At 41.4% G+C, this 17,353-nt stretch overlaps 1 protein-coding gene across 3 annotated transcripts; it reads left to right on the forward strand.

Annotated features, from left to right (window-relative positions):
- Nucleotides 1–5,243: 5,243 nt before the first annotated feature.
- KBTBD8 (kelch repeat and BTB domain containing 8) lies at nt 5,244–16,614 on the forward strand. Of its 3 annotated transcripts, none has more exons than XM_067303451.1 (4): nt 5,244–5,385; nt 8,246–8,456; nt 9,076–10,190; nt 12,955–16,614. In XM_067303451.1, exons 1-4 carry the CDS (start codon nt 5,370–5,372, stop codon nt 13,416–13,418), a joined length of 1,806 nt encoding a protein of 601 aa, XP_067159552.1. In that variant the 5' UTR covers nt 5,244–5,369; the 3' UTR covers nt 13,419–16,614. The 3 variants fall into 3 exon arrangements, with proteins under 3 accessions (XP_067159552.1, XP_013810359.2, XP_013810360.2); XM_013954906.2 differs by lacking the exon at nt 5,244–5,385 and adding an exon at nt 8,060–8,150 and having other exon boundaries at nt 8,297–8,456; XM_013954905.2 differs by lacking the exon at nt 5,244–5,385 and having other exon boundaries at nt 8,054–8,456.
- Nucleotides 16,615–17,353: the final 739 nt, after the last annotated feature.

Consider the following 17,353-nt stretch of genomic DNA (forward strand, 5'->3'; position numbering starts at 1 on the left):
AGTGATGCTCCTTCTTCCCTTTTTTTTTATTTTTTTTTTTTTTTTTTTCCTGCTGTGGAAGGGACATATTTCCCCTTTCTGTCTGGTTTGTTTTATGAGTGGCTGAGAAGCCTGAGTGATGTGGGTCATGTCCACTGGCAAGAGGGATTTCAAAGCGCCCAGATTTGATGTGCAGTGTTTGTTCCAAATGGCTGGTGGTTTTTAATTGATGTTTTTCATCACATCTTCTAGGAATAAGAAATTGAACGTGCACAGATCTGCTTTTCAGTCTATCCTGACAGAAATACTTTATCTGCAAGGATGCTAGAGTTAATTCAGTCTCAGTGAACGCTCTGGTACTGCCACACTTTATTGGCAGCTGGGGCCCAGATGCAAGCCTCTATACAACACAGCCATGAGAAGCTTAAGGGTCCCGGCACATTACGGAGAGAGGGGCATAAAAATGCAATTAAAGACTTGACAAACTGGAACAGCACTGAGATTCTGAGTCTACTGTGCCCCAAACAGGGCTGTTTCCTTTGGGATCACTGGTGGGTTATATCTGCTGAAAAATTAGGTTTCACTGGGACCAGGCTCACTGAATCTCTTTCTTTCTGTTCCCTGGGTAGAACAGATCCATCGGAGTATATTTTCCCCATCTATACACAGGTACCCAAGCCTGCTCTGTCAGGCTGCTAGTAATTGCAGACTGGTCTTGCAAAACTTTGTGATGACAGTGGATGAATGGGTGTTTTGTTCTAAAGCGACTGCTCCAGAATACATCACTGTCACATCACCTAAACACCACCAGTCACTCTGATTTTCGGTAGCTGCTGGGACTTGCTGAAAACAGTAGGGCCTGTCATTTTGAGATTAAGGAGGGATTAGCTGTGTGATTTCAGCCAGCCTTAAAAGAAAGGTTAAACACTTTGGGAGGAGGAAGTGTGCATGTGTGTGTGTGCGTGTGCGCATGTGTTCCAAAACAACAGATGGTTTCAATAAAGTTGCTCCCGCTGCTAGGAAGTGGCACTTCTTGACATTAGCAGAGCCATATCTCATCAGGGTTCTTGTTTCTACCAGCCTGTCTCAGCAAGGCCAAATCCACTGTACAGTATGGGGTAATCAGAAAAGGCACTCCAATATCTGCCCCATTAATTGCCCCCTGCCAGTCCTTGCTCTCTTCTGATGTAGAGCCCACTGTGCTCAGTGTGCTAAGATCAATCGGCTTTGAAGGGCAGCGTCCCCTCATGATCTGCAATTCCCCCTACTTAAACTGCAACAAGAAGTGTCTTTTTAAAGATTCTGTAAGAAATGTGTTATTTCTTGGAACCACTAAATAAAAAACTCTCTACTTCAATCAATGTATTGATGTATTAAATTATTGTGCAACTAAATTAATGTGCCCCTTGGTGACAGAATTGCAGAAAATGAGCAGTGTTTTATGCATTAAAGACAAACTGGTAAAAGATTGTTTTCCAAGGTTAGATTGTTCCACAGTGAATATGAAGATTTTTCTAATTAAAATGAGGGTTCTACAGAGTGCAGTAGTATCAACTGTATTACTTCTCACAGATTCACAGTACGACTTGATTTAACACATACAAATAACAGAACAATTGTCAACATTACTAATTGACACATCTTTGGAGATAGCAAATAATATTATTCATTTTTACTAGTATTATATTTAGAGTTGAATGATTTTGCTGGAAATTGGCTATTTTTTTAATTGGAGAGTTTCATGAAAAAAGTAACAGCTCAAAATGTTGCCATGAAAACCTAAAAAGCCCTTTCAAGCTTCTCCACACCTTTTTTTTCTTTTTTTTCTTTCTTTTTTTTTTCTTTTTTTGACTGTGTGGTATGTGGGTGGGGGAGCAGGGGAAGATGAAGGGTGGAGACCGATTATTCCTCTCTCTATGCCCTCCATTTCTCAGTGACAAATTATCATACAGGGGGTGACCAAGAAAAAAGTGCAAGGAGGAGGCAATGACCTCTTTCTGAAATTTTGAACTAAGCATTTTATACAAAATAAAGGTGGAAATATTCATCTGGGTTAAAAATTGTTCCATTTTAAACTTGTTTGACCCCAAACCCTATTGATACTTCTTTTAAAATTTTGGTTCAGTAGTATTTATTATCCTCATTTTGCTCACAGGAGAAAACATGAGCAGGATCCCCAGAAGTGCTCCGTGCATTATCTCTCGTGCAGCAGGAGCATGGGGGTTAGTCTGGCCAGTTCCTCATCAGGTGACCCAAACTAAGAATTTGCTAAAGATCTAATGTGTTCCCGGTCCCTGTATTGAAGGTAGATGAACCAAAACTTCCTAAATAATGTGTTCTATACGTGTAACAAAGAATGGAAACATTTTCAATAACTGAATTGTATCTGCAAATAAACTCTTTGGTGGCATCTTCTAAGTTCTCAGATATCTGAGGAAATGTATATTTTGTTCATTTTCTCCTAAAACTTTTTCCTTGCCCTCTCTTCTTGTTTGGTTTCTTGACAAAGACATTCTTTATCCTGAAGGCAAGGATCCCAGTAAAACAGTGCCCATTCTGACTTCATCAGGAGGGCAATGTTTGTAATCACTCATAAGACTCTGAGTTCCTTCTCAGCCGACATTATTTCATCATTATTTCTGAATCTCTGAATATCAAATGGAAAACAACACTTTCTCCTCCAAGTATTTTCAGCTGTCTGTTTGCAAGCTGTATCTGCAGGAATGAGAAATTAGGTGTGAAATTAAAGCCTTAATTAGAGCATCCCAGTCCCTCAATACCCAGGAAATGTCCTGGGTATTGGATTCTTGCAAAATCTCAAATAGTATCATCAGTTACAATGGATTGCTGGCCAGAAGATTTTTTTTTTAAAAAAAAACACCTCTACATGAAATTATAATATTGATAAAGGAATTTACATCAATATATTTCAAAGGACTTCACAGCTCCTCATTGTCTCCTGGGAAGCCAAAACCCATGAAATCAAATTATTTGATCAACAGCATGCAGTAAATCAGTGTTAACAATAAGCCAAGAACCCAATTTTCTGACTCCTAGTTCTGTGCTCAAGTCCTGGGCCTGCATTAATTCCCAGGCAAAACACAGACAAAGAGAGGCAGAAAGGGATGCAGCAGAAAAAAAAGGGAGCTGGAACTCACTAAGCATCTTGTAATTTCTGAAAGTATTGGTCCTAATGTTTGTATGCAATGCAAATGCAATTTATAATACCTGGCTTTTACATACTACGTGACATAATTTGCTCAGGCAACGTGTCTCATTTTACAGCTGAGAGACCCAGCAAATCATATGCAGACCTGGGTGAAGAACCCTGGTCCCTGGATTTCCATGGGAGTGTTATATTGTGCTAAATCTTTTTAATGCTAAGGAGCGCTAATGAGGTTTCCAGAAAGGGAAGTGAGTGATGAGGTATCAGACACTTGAGAAAGACTTCTAACTAAGAAAAGGAGCTGCTATCAATACCTCTTAAAGAATATTTGAACCTGTATGGCAATTTATTGCTTCACCGAAAACCTTACAAAGGTAAACTACCTCAAGAAATCCTTTTCACCCTAAAGTACCAGTTCAATGCAGTATCTATATTAAAAAAAAAATTCTCTATTTTGCTCCTGCATTTTGCACACTAATCCAGCCCAACCTAAGTGTCCACACCAAAGGAAATGAATTGCATCAGGCGATGTCGTTTACTAAAAGGTAAGAGTGGAGGTATTCTCCCTTCCCTTCGCTTTATATTTCAAGGGTCGATTTCACAACCCAGGCCAGTGCTGAAGGGGGAGATTGGAAAACTGCAGAATCGATTTGCAGACGTGAAGTTCTATTTTCTTTTACACCTCTTTCATCATAGTCTCTATCATCCTCGTGTTGTATAGTATTATTATCGACAGCAGCCTGGACAACACTGATAATTGCTAAACTGGGGAAAAGCTATTCCTTGCAAGTGAAAGCAAAACCACATAAGAAGCAGTCACGGAGCAGTACTATTCTTGCTTTTAAATTCTTCTTATTTAGACTGTTGGTAATGTACCTATGGTACATTATTTCTGAGAGTTAAAGGGAAATGTATCTTTAAGATCTTCTTCAAATGAATTTTGATTTGCTTGCATTATTCTTTTTTACAAACCAAACTTCTCACAACTATTCAGCTGCAAAGACGTATTACATCTATTTTAATAAAAACAGAAAAATACACAGAACTTCTGAATGCTTCCAGTATTTGGTAATTCGTCTTTCATTAACTGCATTTCACAAAGGAAATGAAAAAAAAAAAAAACACCCTTCCACAGCAAACTTCTGATAACGACTCAGTTATCAAGAATGAAACCAGTGGCTAGGCCCTGCGGAGAGCTGAAAAAGCTGGTAACTATCAGCCGCTTGATCTCTATACGGAGAGAGAAACATGCTTTGCGGTATTAAAGGTCAGCAGCAGCAAAACGGTTGCTTGTCTGCTGGAGGCGTTCAGCTGCCGCGTTCATTAGGTGGCACTGGCACTGCTAATCTGGCCGGCAGCAGCATGCTGCTGCGTGGGGTGCAAATACAGAAAAAACCGACCGCTCCTGGCGCGACGAGCTTGCAGCCCGCGTAGCTGCTTATACGTTTTTGACGAAAGGGCAGCGCAGCCCAGCCAAGTCCTGGATCTAGCAGCCAAACACCGCCGTGCCCCGACCACGTCCTCGCGGTGCCACAAGGGCTGCGAGTATTTTCTCTCGCTGTTTCCCTTCTCCCTGCTGGTTTTCCAGTGCAGGCCGTGGCAGGCGCCCACTGGGGCGACACCTCTGCCCTTTGCAGACCCCGGGGTTTTTGCCGCAGGAGGCAGCACAAGGCCTGTAAAGCTGATGAGGTAGGAATGGGGGGGGATTTATGTGCATGGAGGGGCCATTTCTGCTGGGTGCCCCCAGGGAGGGGAACGCTCTGAGTCCGTGGTGGCCAACAGCAGGGCCACAGCAAGGCGCTGAGGGCCGCCCTCATGCCCCCGCCTGAGGGTGGAGGCCGCAGGGCCCCAAAATGGCCGCTCGGCCGAGCGCCTTCCCCCCTCCAGCCCCGCCGTTGCTAAGCGACGGGCCGGGCCTGTCCCCCCCCCCAGCCCCATCTTGGAAACTACAACTCCCAGGTACCCCGCCCGGCCGCGAAACTACAGCTCCCAGCATGCGCCGCGGCCGGGGGCGGCCCGCCGCCGGGCTCCGGCACTACATTTCCCGGCAGGCGGCGGGGGCGGCGGCCACTCAGCGCGCCGCAGGTTGGGCCGTGTGAGGAGCGGGGTTGGCTTCCGCGGTAGTAGCGGGCCGCGGGGAGGAAGCGGGGCAGGGGAAGCAGCCCCGGTGACATTTCCTTTCGGGTCGCCCCCCTCTCCCGCTGCCGGAGCTGGGGCCCCGAGAATGGCAGCGTTAGGAGGTCAGTGCGGCCGGGCCGCCTGGGCGAAGCGGGGGGAGGGGGAGGGGTGGCCGCGCTGAGGGGGGTGGGGAGCGGCCTGTGGGGGTGGGGCGGCTGTGGAGGGGTCCGTGCTGAGGGGTGTCGGAGGGGTGCTGGGGGCCTCTGTGCTGGGGGGGGCATGGGGAGGGGTGCTGTGGGCCCCTGTGCTGAGAGGTGTCGGGGGGGCCATGGGGAGGGGTGCTGGGGGCCCCTGTGCTGGGGTGGGTGGCATGGGGAGGGGTGCTGGGGGCCCCTGTCCTGAGAGGTGTCGGGGGGGACCATGGGGAGGGGTGCTGGGGGCCCCTGTGCTGTGGGGTGTCTGTGGGGCCCATGGGGAGGGGTGCTGGGGGCCCCTGTGCTGGGGGGGGCATGGGGAGGGGTGCTGTGGGCCCCTGTGCTGAGAGGTGTCTGTGGGGCCCATGGGGAGGGGTGCTTGGGGCCCCTGTGCTGGGGGGGGCATGGGGAGGGGTGCTGGGGGCCCCTGTCCTGAGAGGTGTCTGTGGGGCCCATGGGGAGGGGTGCTGGGGGCCCCTGTGCTGTGGGGTGTCTGTGAGGGCCCATGGGGAGGGTGCTGGGGGCCCCTGTGCTGTGGGGTGTCTGTGGGGGAGGGGCATGGGGAGAGGTGCTGGGGGCCTCTGTGTTGAGGGGCTTTGTGGGGAGAGTGCCCCATGGGGGGTGTCTGTGGGGAGCATGACGGAAGGGTGCTCAGGGGGCTGCTGTGATGGGAAGCGCTGGGGGTGTCCTAGGCGTTCCTGCGGGGCAGGGGTGCTTGGGTGAGGCGCCTGCGCTGTGGGGTGTCAGTGCCGGATGGGGAAGGTGATACCTAGGAGGGTTATTTGGGAGGTGTCTGTGGGGGCTGGGGCTGAGGCTGGTGACAGGAGGTAGGAGGAAGCCTGGGTGAGGGCCTGGATAGGGGCAGAGGGCTGTCTAGGGAGGTACCCGGCGCGGGGAGGTGTGCGTGGGCGTTTGCTTGTGGTGGGGAGTTTGCGAAAGAAGGGTTGTCTATAGGGGATACCCCCACACCGTATAAGTTTGAGAGCAGCTGAGCAGAGAGGGAGGGCTGGGTTGTCTCTGATGAAAGGCTTCTGTGAGGATGGGTTTGTGGAGAGTAGAGGAAGAAGGGAGGGGTTTTTGAGAGTTGAATGTGGCGAGTATTTTGGCGAGGGGGGGGATATCTGGGAGGAACAAAGCAAAAGTTTTGAGGTGTGAATGGTGAGGAATATTAATAGATAAAAAAGATGCACGTAGGGGGGAAAAAAGAAAGGTGATGAAAGTGACTGGGAAGGTTTCACAGGGTGAAAAACTGTAAGATGAGTAGTGCCATGGCTTGGGCAGAAATAGTGGGACATGGGAATGAGTATCAATTCCTAGCCAGTTCCACCAGCACTGGAAACTGCCTTGATTGCATGTACTGGCTGAGTAACTGGCAGGGTTGGAGAAGAACTATTCTGAAGCTTTTCAGTGGTAGAAAGTAAATGAAACTCTAATGCAGTAGTGGATGCATAAGAGTTTTCTTGTATGTCAAAACTTTGCTAGGAATTGTTGGAACTGATCTAGCAAAGTATTATTCTCTTGGAATTTGCTCAGTAGTGTTTAACATTGTTTCCAAAAATGTGCAAGTGCAGATTCTACCCTGCACTACCCTGATTTGTTAATTTTGAATGTTGGAGCTCGGTTACTGTGATAAAGCTCCCCCTTCGTAGATCTTACAATAGTAAATGCCATGTTTAAAAGTATTTGGGGAAGGTGTTTTCAAGACTTTTCCTAACAGTAGTTTGAAGAGACGTCAGTATTTGGCCCCACACCTGCCGTAAGAAATGTGTGCCCATTGGCAGATCTCTACTGATTTAATTGGGACTGTGCTCAAAGTTGTGTCTAAATTCTGAGTAAGAGAAATTGTAGAAGCTGTATATCACCACGGGTTAGGATTTAAATCTCCTATTCATCATCCTTGTTGTTCACTGTCCTTTCTTCCCCTTTGTTTAGCCCTAAATGTGTTGGAGGCATTCTCTGTTGCAGTCAGCAGCATTACCTGATTTGCAGCTCTTACCACCTAATGTTTTTCTTTTGAGGTCTCCTTTGTTGTTGTTGCGCAAAAGTCTTGTTACTATTACGAAACAGATTTTTGTGCTTGAGATATTGCTCAATTTTCACTTTGGGATTTACTTCATTAAGCATATCGTGTGTTATTTAGAAGCATATGCTTCACTTCATTTGTTTTCACAATGATATGCAAGTTCCTTCACACCTGAGTAATTTTAGTTTGTAATAGCATTTTATTTGTGAAGAAAAATGTGTAATCATGTATAGAAATTTATGTGAATTTATCTAATGGATTTGCTGCCCTGCATGCTTCTTGTAGAATACAAGGGCTGTTTCTTTATGACTGTACTATTGCCAGTAGTTTGTGCAAGTTAGTAGCCAGTTCCTGTTTCAGCGTAAAGTTAAGTATATACATACATTATGCATTATGGCGATCTAGGTTGAGGGCTTATTTTTTTCTTCTACATGCTTTATTCTTCCCATTTTACAAGACAATGAGCACTGTAATACTTGCTTTTTTTCCTAAGTGATGTGTAATAGATATGAAATAATTACTTAAATGTTCTTTCTTAAAATTAATAGGTATAATTGTATAGATTAATTTGCATAGTAGATCAGGAAAGGGGAAAAATCTGAGGTATCTTTGTCTTTAGCCATCACTGAAAGTTTTAGACTTGCTGTTGACGGATGATGGCACTGGAGAAGTAAGGAATATTAGCCTGTGCTAATTCTTGTTATTGCATGCCCTCTTTCTGTCTGTGTGTGTATACAATAAAGCTGTTTCCATTTTACTTTATAGAACCAAGTAAGTTTTCACAAACACTGAACGGAATTCCTTCTTCAAACACAGTCAGCAGTGGGATGGACCCCTTCCATGCTTGCAGTATTCTTCAACAGCTTAAAACCATGTATGATGAAGGACAGCTGACAGATATTGTAGTGGAAGTGGATCATGGGAAAACATTCTCCTGTCATAGGAATGTTCTTGCTGCAATCAGTCCTTATTTCAGGTATAATGAATGTATATGCATCCACTAATGAGTGTATAATGAATATATAGTCCACATCTCTACCAATATTCCATGTAACTGTCAATGACCATATAGTGGACTTAGTAAATAAATATTTTTATTCTTTTAATGCCAATGAATTATCAGTATCTGTTTGTTTCAAAAGAGTGTTTCTCTGGCCAAAATCTCATGTACTTTAAAAAACAAAAATTCCTCCAGTATTGAGGGAATCCTGCATACAGTAACAGCATAATTCAACTATTTGTTTCCTTTTAAAGTTATATATTCTAGCATACTAGACTATACATAAGAAATAACATTGGATGTTGAGCATGGAGGCTATGTGAAGGGTTTTGCTTAAACCTGAGTGAATTTTAATGTGCAGTTAATGAGATGCTTAAGTAAAAAATTCCAGTTTGACCTTTTTTTGTTTCAGAAAGTCTAGAACTGATTTTAAATTTTGGTACCCAAGCAGGACATTGTACCATCAGTGATAATTGTGTTTGTGCTGGTGTAAGGGCAGGAACATTGGGATTAGCTGTACAACATAGTTTGATTTCTTTTACCTATAGTTAGAAGGTGATTAAAAATAAACTGCCAAATATTTCTTCTTTTGCAGATCTATGTTCACTAGCGGCCTTACGGAGAGTACCCAGAAAGAAGTTCGTATAGTTGGTGTTGAAGCAGAGTCAATGCATTTAGTATTGAACTATGCATATACCTCCAGGGTAATGCTGACGGAGGCCAACGTTCAAGCTTTGTTCACTGCAGCTAGTATCTTCCAGATCCCTTCCATACAAGACCAGTGTGCTAAATATATGATCAGTCATTTGGACCCACAGAACTCCATTGGGGTGTTTATCTTTGCTGATCACTATGGTCATCAGGAGCTCAAAGAAAGATCACAAGACTACATTCGTAAAAAGTTTCTGAGTGTCACCAAAGAGCAAGAGTTTCTTCAGTTGAGAAAAGACCAACTCATAAGTATACTCAACAGTGATGATTTAAATGTAGACAAAGAAGAGCATGTTTATGACAGCATTATAAGGTGGTTTGAGCACGAACAAAATAAGAGAGAAGTGCACCTTCCGGAAATATTTGCCAAATGCATCCGTATGCCTCTGTTGGAAGAGACATTTTTAGAGAAAATCCCTCCCATGTTTGCACAGGCTATGGCCAAAAGCTGTGTACAAAAGGGACAACGTAGTGCCAATGGCTATACACAACGGCTTGGAATGACTGCTTCTGAAATGATCATATGCTTTGATGCTGCCCACAAACACTCAGGAAAGAAGCAAACAGTGCCTTGTTTAGATTCGGTCACAGGGAGAGTGTTTAAACTATGCAAGCCACCAAATGACTTGAGGGAGGTTGGAATTCTTGTATCTCCTGATAATGATATTTACATTGCGGGTGGTTACAGGCCAAGCAGCAGTGAGGTCTCCATTGACCACAGAGCAGAGAGTGATTTTTGGATGTACGATCACTCTAGCAATAGGTGGATTCCAAAAGCTCCTTTGCTGCGAGCCAGAATAGGCTGCAAACTGGTTCATTGCTGTGGTAAACTGTATGCAATAGGTGGTCGTGTTTATGAAGGAGATGGGCGAAACTCCCTCAAGTCTGTGGAGTGTTATGACAGCCGAGAGAACTGTTGGACAGCTGTGTGTCCAATGCCGGTAGCAATGGAGTTTCACAGTGCTGTGGAATATAAGGATAACATCTATGTTTTACAGGGTAAGGTGGTTTGACTGTCTGTTTGGTGTTTTATTGGAAGTGGGGATTGCTTAAGCCAACTGCCTGTGCACCTTAGAAAACCCACTTTTCCTGGAGATCTGAAGAGTGCTATGGGACAATGAAGTGGGAGGAAAACTGGTGAGGGCAGTGGGCAAAGTGCCCTGGGAATGTGTCACTAAGTTGTAGTCTTGAGTTATTGCATAAATTGCAGTTCTGGTGTTCCTGTAAGATAACAATTTAGTATTAAATATTAGAGTGGAAATTCCTTACTAATCTTCCTTATCTAAGGTGAAATGCACTAATGTCGAGGGAAAAATTTTTGTCCTATGAAAAAGCACTTTGCATTTGTATTTAGCTAAATCTGTGAAAATTCCTGCCGTCTGTCTCTGATGCCTTGTAAAAATCAGTTAACCGCTGTGGGTCTTCTCTTTTCCCCCTGCTTTTAGAAGCAATCTAGGTAGCCAAGAGAGCTGGTTTATCTCTTTCTAGTTAGCTCAGTTTCTTGGGTCAATAATTACAGTACTGTCCTTCCTTCCTCTATTCCTATAAGTGACCAGGTTTATTGGTGCATTGAATCTTAATTCTTAAATGAGTGGGTTAGGCACAGTTTTAGTACCAACAGTGATAGTTCCATATTAGAGAAACATTTGCATCAGAATAATCCATAATGATTAAAATAAGTATGCTGACAAGGGTATATTAGCAAGATCCCACTATTCATGCCCATGAAAATGGTGTGATGGAAAAGACATTTGCAGTTGTTTTAGCCTGGGAATTATATATTCCAGGACTCTAAAAAGAATCATTAGGGGAATGGATCAGAAACTTTATTCTTCCCTTCGTTTGTAATCTTTGTGGGTGCATATGCATAAGCAATATAGCAGGCTACACTTAAGTGATGAGACTGGTATCTGCAGGGGAGTAAGAGTCCCAAGAGGTGGAAAGAGATGTGGGTTTTTCTGGACTTTTTTTTTTCTTTTGGTTTTGGTTTGCTGAGTTCCAGCTCTGTGTAAACACTTGCAAAAGTCAGGATCTTAGATCCATACCAGGCCCTTTTTGGATCACTTTCCCTACACAGCTGGGACCACAGGACAGAAACAGCATAGAGTATACTGTAAATTCATTATTATTTACCAGAAGAAGTCAACCTGACTTCCTGGCTTGGCACTTTTGCCACTCAGTAAGGTTAGTGGGTTTCCACATGATCTCTAGAGATGGTATTTTCTTCTTTCAATGTTTCTATATTAGGTTTGACTCTTGCTGGTTGTGGCTTTAGATAATTCTGCTATACTAGCAAATTCTCTGTATCTGTGTTTTCTATTGGGTCAGAGGTCTGCTTTATATCATTTAAAAAGGAATGCTGAGGAACGTTTAGTTTAGTTAGTAAAATGCTTGTTCATCCTTAAACATTTCCTAGAACTGCTAAAAGTGGAGTGTGTGTTTTTTTGTTTTTTTCTTTTTCTTTTAATACAAGTATTGTAACAGGTAGGAACTGTAGAATAAGAACACTTCTTGTTTACAAATTCTAGCTACACTTAATTCTGTGCCTGGATGGTCTTAAAGACAACTTGATGCTTTCATAAATAAGGAAGCTGATGCACTGTGCTAACCAGCAAATCATAATGATTTGCATTGTGAAAAGAAGTGACTTCTCTCCGAGTCTGGTGGTAAAACCTTAATTGGGTTGCACTGAAGTACTTTATAAAAAGTTACCTTTCAGTTTTCCTGGAGAAAGCTTGTCAGTCCTTATTGACTACTTCAAATTTACTTGAGACTTAAAATACCAACTGAAATGCAGGCATCAATCATAGGATATTACACTGTGGACCAAAAGTGAATAGTTAAAAGATGTGCTGTTATCTGTAAGACTTAGTCTCTTAAGCTATATGCCACCCATTTTGCTGTATTATTTCTGTATTTTTTTATTATACTTGAGGTGCTTGTTTACATTGCAGGTTAAAATTCTTAAAATAGCCATGTGAAATCATACCTAATTTGAACTCTGCTCATATCTGGCAAATGTTAGGACTTTTTTCCCCAGGCTTTACAAAAGACAAGGTGGTCTTTATCTGTGTCCTTTTTACCAAGTTTGCAGAGTATGAGCTTTCAATGAACTGAACTTCTGTTATCTACAGTCTGCAGACATCACTCTGTGCAGTCAATAGAAGAGGTGCCTTATTATCTAATCACAAAAGTAATGATGAATCAGTAGCTTCACACAAAGATTCACGTGGCATCCTTTTCAACCTAATCAACCTAAATGATTAATCCAGCCACATGATACAAATGGTTTCAAAATCTGTGTGTAGTGTAAGACAGTTACTTGCTCAGATTTGAAAACTTTCAAGCGCTTAATTCCAAAATTTTCCCCTGTCTATAGATGACACATTTTGTGAAGATACCAATGAGCCAAACAAATACTTCAGACACTTGATTGGAGTCTTGACAGGTTTTGTCCCAGATTCTCAAGCAGGATTTAGAAGTAGTAAAGAACAGCTGGAAAATACATAAAACATTCCTGATGTCCTTCAAATTCCCTTTTCTTCAGCCTGGATATGAACTCAAAGCAGCTTTTATCTATGCTATTAGTATTTTTATGCACTTGATGAATAATGATGGTAGGTGTTTTGTTATGGGATCAAGGCATTTAAAAGTTGGAAGACTCTGTGTGTAGGGAAAAGATACATGGAAGTTCAGTAGCTGCGGAACTTATTTTCTAGAAACGAAGCGTAAGTTATGTTTTCTTTTTCCTTTCTCTTTTCAGGGGAATTTTTTCTCTGCTATGATCCTCAGAAAGATTACTGGGGGTTTTTGACCCCAATGACTGTGCCTAGGATCCAAGGCTTGGCAACTGTGTACAATGACTCCATCTACTACATAGCTGGAACCTGTGGAAACCATCAACGTATGTTTACCATAGAGGCCTATGACATTGAACAAAATAAATGGACTCGAAAAAAAGACTTCCCATGTGATCAATCCATTAATCCATATATAAAACTTGTACTCCTCAAAAATAAACTCCATCTGTTTGTCAGAGCTACTCAAGTCACTGTTGAAGAACATGTTTTCAGAACCAGCAGGAAGAATTCGCTCTATCAGTATGATGAGGTTACTGACCAATGGCAAAAAGTATATGAGACTCCAGATAGGCTCTGGGATTTAGGCCGGCATTTTGAATGTGTTGTTGCTAAATTGTATCCGCAGTGTCTTCAGAAAGTTATTTAACTTTTTTTTTTTTCTCAGTAACAGGCCTTAGTGATTTCAGTGGTAATATGATGCTAGAGAAAACATGTCTTAAAAGAAAACAAAGAAATTCTGTCAGTATTTATTGTAAGCTGAAACAGACAGTTTTTTGTATATGGGGATGGGTGCTCTTTAAAGGTTGCAGTCTGGGAGGGAATTACTGATTCAGTTTCATATTTACTGATATTTTCCTGGGAAATGAGAAGGAGGTTACAAAGTGCAATTATCAGCATTTTTTTTCTGGTAAACACTTAATCATGTCATACTCGAGCGACGTTTTTGTGGTAAGAACAAATTAAGTGGAGGAGCCAGGATAACTATGCACTACAGGGAAAGAAAATCTAGCATTAATAGCTAAGGACGTCCAAGCTGTTTTGAAGTGACTTTTTTTTTTTTTCTTTAATACGGGTAAAATTTGAGGCAATATCACTAAGTCTTTTATTTTAGATTGTTTGAAAGTACATAGAGGAATGGTAGATCCTGATTCTTAGTGATCTCTTTTTGTACTGTTTTTGAAGTCTGCTAAGATGTTGGTAATATTGTTTGTGCACTACAGTTTGGGAGAAATACTCAAGTCAGAATTGGAATAGGGAGTATCGCAGAAGGAGGCCTGTGTAGATTACCGTACCACTTCCTGAATGGATTTTTGTTGAAATTGAGATTAAACATTTTAAAAACAAAAAAAAAAATAAATCCCAACACCTATTTTCTGCCACTTAGATGTAGTGCTTTAAAAGCTTTTTTTTTCTTTACACTGCTTAAAACATCTTTCATCCCATAAAGGGCTTTAACCCAAAAGTTGATGGTGCTAGTACATTTTTAATACTTGTTTGTCTGAAATGGGCTAGCCTATGCCTGTAACTTTTCATGGAGTGTCTGTCTGTCTTCAGGCCCTGTCCTGTCATCAGATTGTCTTTTTTAACATTTTTACTGCAGTGGTAGATTCTTGCACAGAATGGTGACAGGATATGGCCTTAATGATACTGGTTTGTGGAGTGTTCATTTGGTCTCCACTAGAGCACAGTGCTATGTGCAGTGTTGGCATGTGCTCCATAATTCTGAAAAGTGTGGTTTAACTTAACTTGACTATTTTCTCTCCCTGCAATCAAGCCCTCAAATACCTTTTATTTCATTCTGATCTATAATGTGAAAATTTGCACTACTGAGCTGTCTTCATAGTCCAGTGTATTAAAGCAAAATTGGCAGTAAGTGTCCATGGCTTAAATAAGCTTAGATGCAAATATAGAATAAGGATCCAATATATTGCAACACTTTTCTCTATGTATTAAACATTTAGCTTATTTTTAAGACGTAAATAAGTTCAAAATTTAGCCTCTACTTCGGTAATGAAAACTGGATAGAAAAGGGAAAAGATTAATCCTAGAACTCTTATCAGCTATAATTTGCCATGTTTAACTTGTTATAGAGATAATTCTTCCAGAGCAACAAGTATGTTACCTTATCCTTCTATATTTTTCTCAAATTGACTGAAGTAAAAAAGTTAACTTGAAACGGCAGTGGCCATCACTGCCTGTAAGTGCTTACCATTATCTGGCTTAACAAATGATATTTCAGTAAGCCAAATATTTAGCTCGTTGATGTTTATCCCCCTGGCATGGCTGAGAATTTGGATAATGTTCATTCACTATATGGTCTGACTGTTCCCAAATGGTATCTTTCTTATTTAAAGGAATACTCACCTGGTTCTATTTCTTAATTCTTGCACAAAATGTTAAAATGGCAAAAACAAACAAAAAAAACTGTGAAACGAAAAGGAAAAAAAATGCCTCTTTGCATTACATACCTCATCTTCCAGAGATTCACCAAACCGCTTCTTTTAAATGCGAGTGCTTGCGTTTTTTTTAGAAGTAAAGTTGAAGTTGACAACACTTGCTAAGACTGCATTTTACAACAGTGTTGAGGTGTGTTGTTTCTTTGTTTAGTTTTCTTCTGGATAATGTTTTTTATATATATCCATAGCCAAGAATAAGAGTGTGGGGTTTTTTGTTGGTTTCTAAGTACAACTAATTTCTTTTTTTTTTAATTATCCTTAGTCCTTGGCTAGCTCTCTTTGCGCTGTTGTAGGCCTCTAGCTGCAAGCTTTCTGAAGCACCCTCCCTAACAGTGTTGCATCTGTGTGTAAACCTTTTTTTTTTTTTTTTGCAAAGTGTTATGTAACTTTTCTTTTTTGTTTTAGGTTTTTTTTTTCCCAAGCTTGGTTGAGTATTTACATGACTTCTTGCTGCTTTTTGACAATCTTCTATATTTATTTAGTAGAACAAATTTCAATATATTACTTGAAACTATGAAATAGAATTGAATTAGCAATTGACTGGTCATGTGATGTATAGAAGTACAATATGCTGTGGTTAATTCTGCAGTAGGTTTGTTAATTTTGTTTATCTGCACTAAAGTACGAAGATCTGCATTCTGTTTAACCATTCAAACCGAGGGTATGATCCAAGTCTGTAATGTGTTTAAAAGCTAAATCCTGGAACTTGCCGTGGGAGTAGAATATACTGAATCTTTTGCATGAAGAGTTTGTTGAGACAGTAATGTAGCTGTGACATTTTTGCCAATTCTTAAATGCTTTTATGTTTTGCTGAAAGTCAGATTCCTGGTAAAGTTTTGCTTTAGAGTCAGACTTAAGTAAACTTGCACAGCACAAAAAGAAAAAAAACAAAAAACAAACAAAAACACACAAAAAAAAAACCTTGCACCAAAGGTACTGATGATATTTAAACAGTGATCTGTACGTTTTGCCCACTTAGTATTTTTCCTGCATTCATTTATTTCACTTTATTAAATGAATTTTTAGCATTGTAAGGATTTACATCAGTGTAAGTCTTTCTTCCAAAATTACTAGTTATTTTAGAAGGAAATATTTTGTAATTTCCACTTGATTCAATCAGTAAAACTTAAAATAACTGAAAGCAATCTTGGTGCACCAAACATGCAGTGTGTGTATGTTCTACAAGAAATCGAGGAGCTCCCTGTTCGTAAGGCTGTTTAGAAATGGCATCCAACATTCAGTGCTCAGGTATGTTAGTAAGAAGTACTGTAGTCCTATGAGGGCAAATGTGTGGATTTTTAAACATTTTGCCATAATTGCACAATTTTGCATTTTTACTTAATGTCATGTTATGTTTCTTAAAATAAACCTATTGTTGAAATACAATTGACTTCAGCTGTTTTTGTGATAAGTATCTTTTACATGAATTGTAGTAGATTGAACTTCTGAACTTGGTGATACCACTTTACTTGTCACTCATTTTCCTATTTCTGTACTTCTGTGCCTTGGTTGCAGGTAATGTCACACCTCTTAATGCAGCGCTACACTGTTGCTTGAGGTGGAAGGTGCTGAGCTCTGCTTTTTGTCTAATTCTTCCTGGCCATTCAGGTCTAACTTTTCATTTGCCTACACAGGCAACATCGTCTTGCCTTACCTTCTGATCTAGTGGCGGCACGTAGCACATGTGCTTGTAAGTTTTATTGTTTGCTTGAAAATCCTTGTTCCCTATCAGAGACCGTCTAATGACTTTAGCAATGATGCAAAGTCATCACAGGCTGGGAAAGCAATGAGAAGTTCTCACCTTGGCGAAAGCATTCCTATAGGCAGATTCTCACAGGCTTTTTCTTTTTTTTTTTTTTTTTTGCTCAGCCTGAAGACTTGTCTGGGAGTAATTTGAAGACATCTAGCAGTTTGGTCTCAGCAGAAGCAATTCAGGAGTCCCAGGCAAATGGTTGCTGCGTATGTTCAGATCAACTCTACTGTAGACATTCAGTAAATCAGACAAATTGGGCTTATTGTGTAGGCCATCTCTGCAGCAGACTGATGTGGTGGACTGCTCATGAGCTACTTGGCGCAGTCCGCAGCTTTCTGTGGATTGCTGTGATAATCCTAATCTTGGGTGAGT

The sequence above is a fragment of the Apteryx mantelli genome, chromosome 12 (genome assembly GCF_036417845.1).
Source record: "Apteryx mantelli isolate bAptMan1 chromosome 12, bAptMan1.hap1, whole genome shotgun sequence".
Taxonomy (NCBI): Eukaryota; Metazoa; Chordata; class Aves; order Apterygiformes; family Apterygidae; genus Apteryx; species Apteryx mantelli.

Excerpts from the sequence above, each read along its gene's own strand:
- KBTBD8 (XM_013954905.2), top strand. The coding sequence starts at position 8,188 with ATGCCCTCTTTCTGTCTGTGTGTGTATACAATAAAGCTGTTTCCATTT. Across the intron at positions 8,457-9,075 it reads GCAATCAGTCCTTATTTCAG|ATCTATGTTCACTAGCGGCC; the intron begins GTATAATGAATG and ends CTTCTTTTGCAG. Across the intron at positions 10,191-12,954 it reads TAACATCTATGTTTTACAGG|GGGAATTTTTTCTCTGCTAT; the intron begins GTAAGGTGGTTT and ends TTCTCTTTTCAG.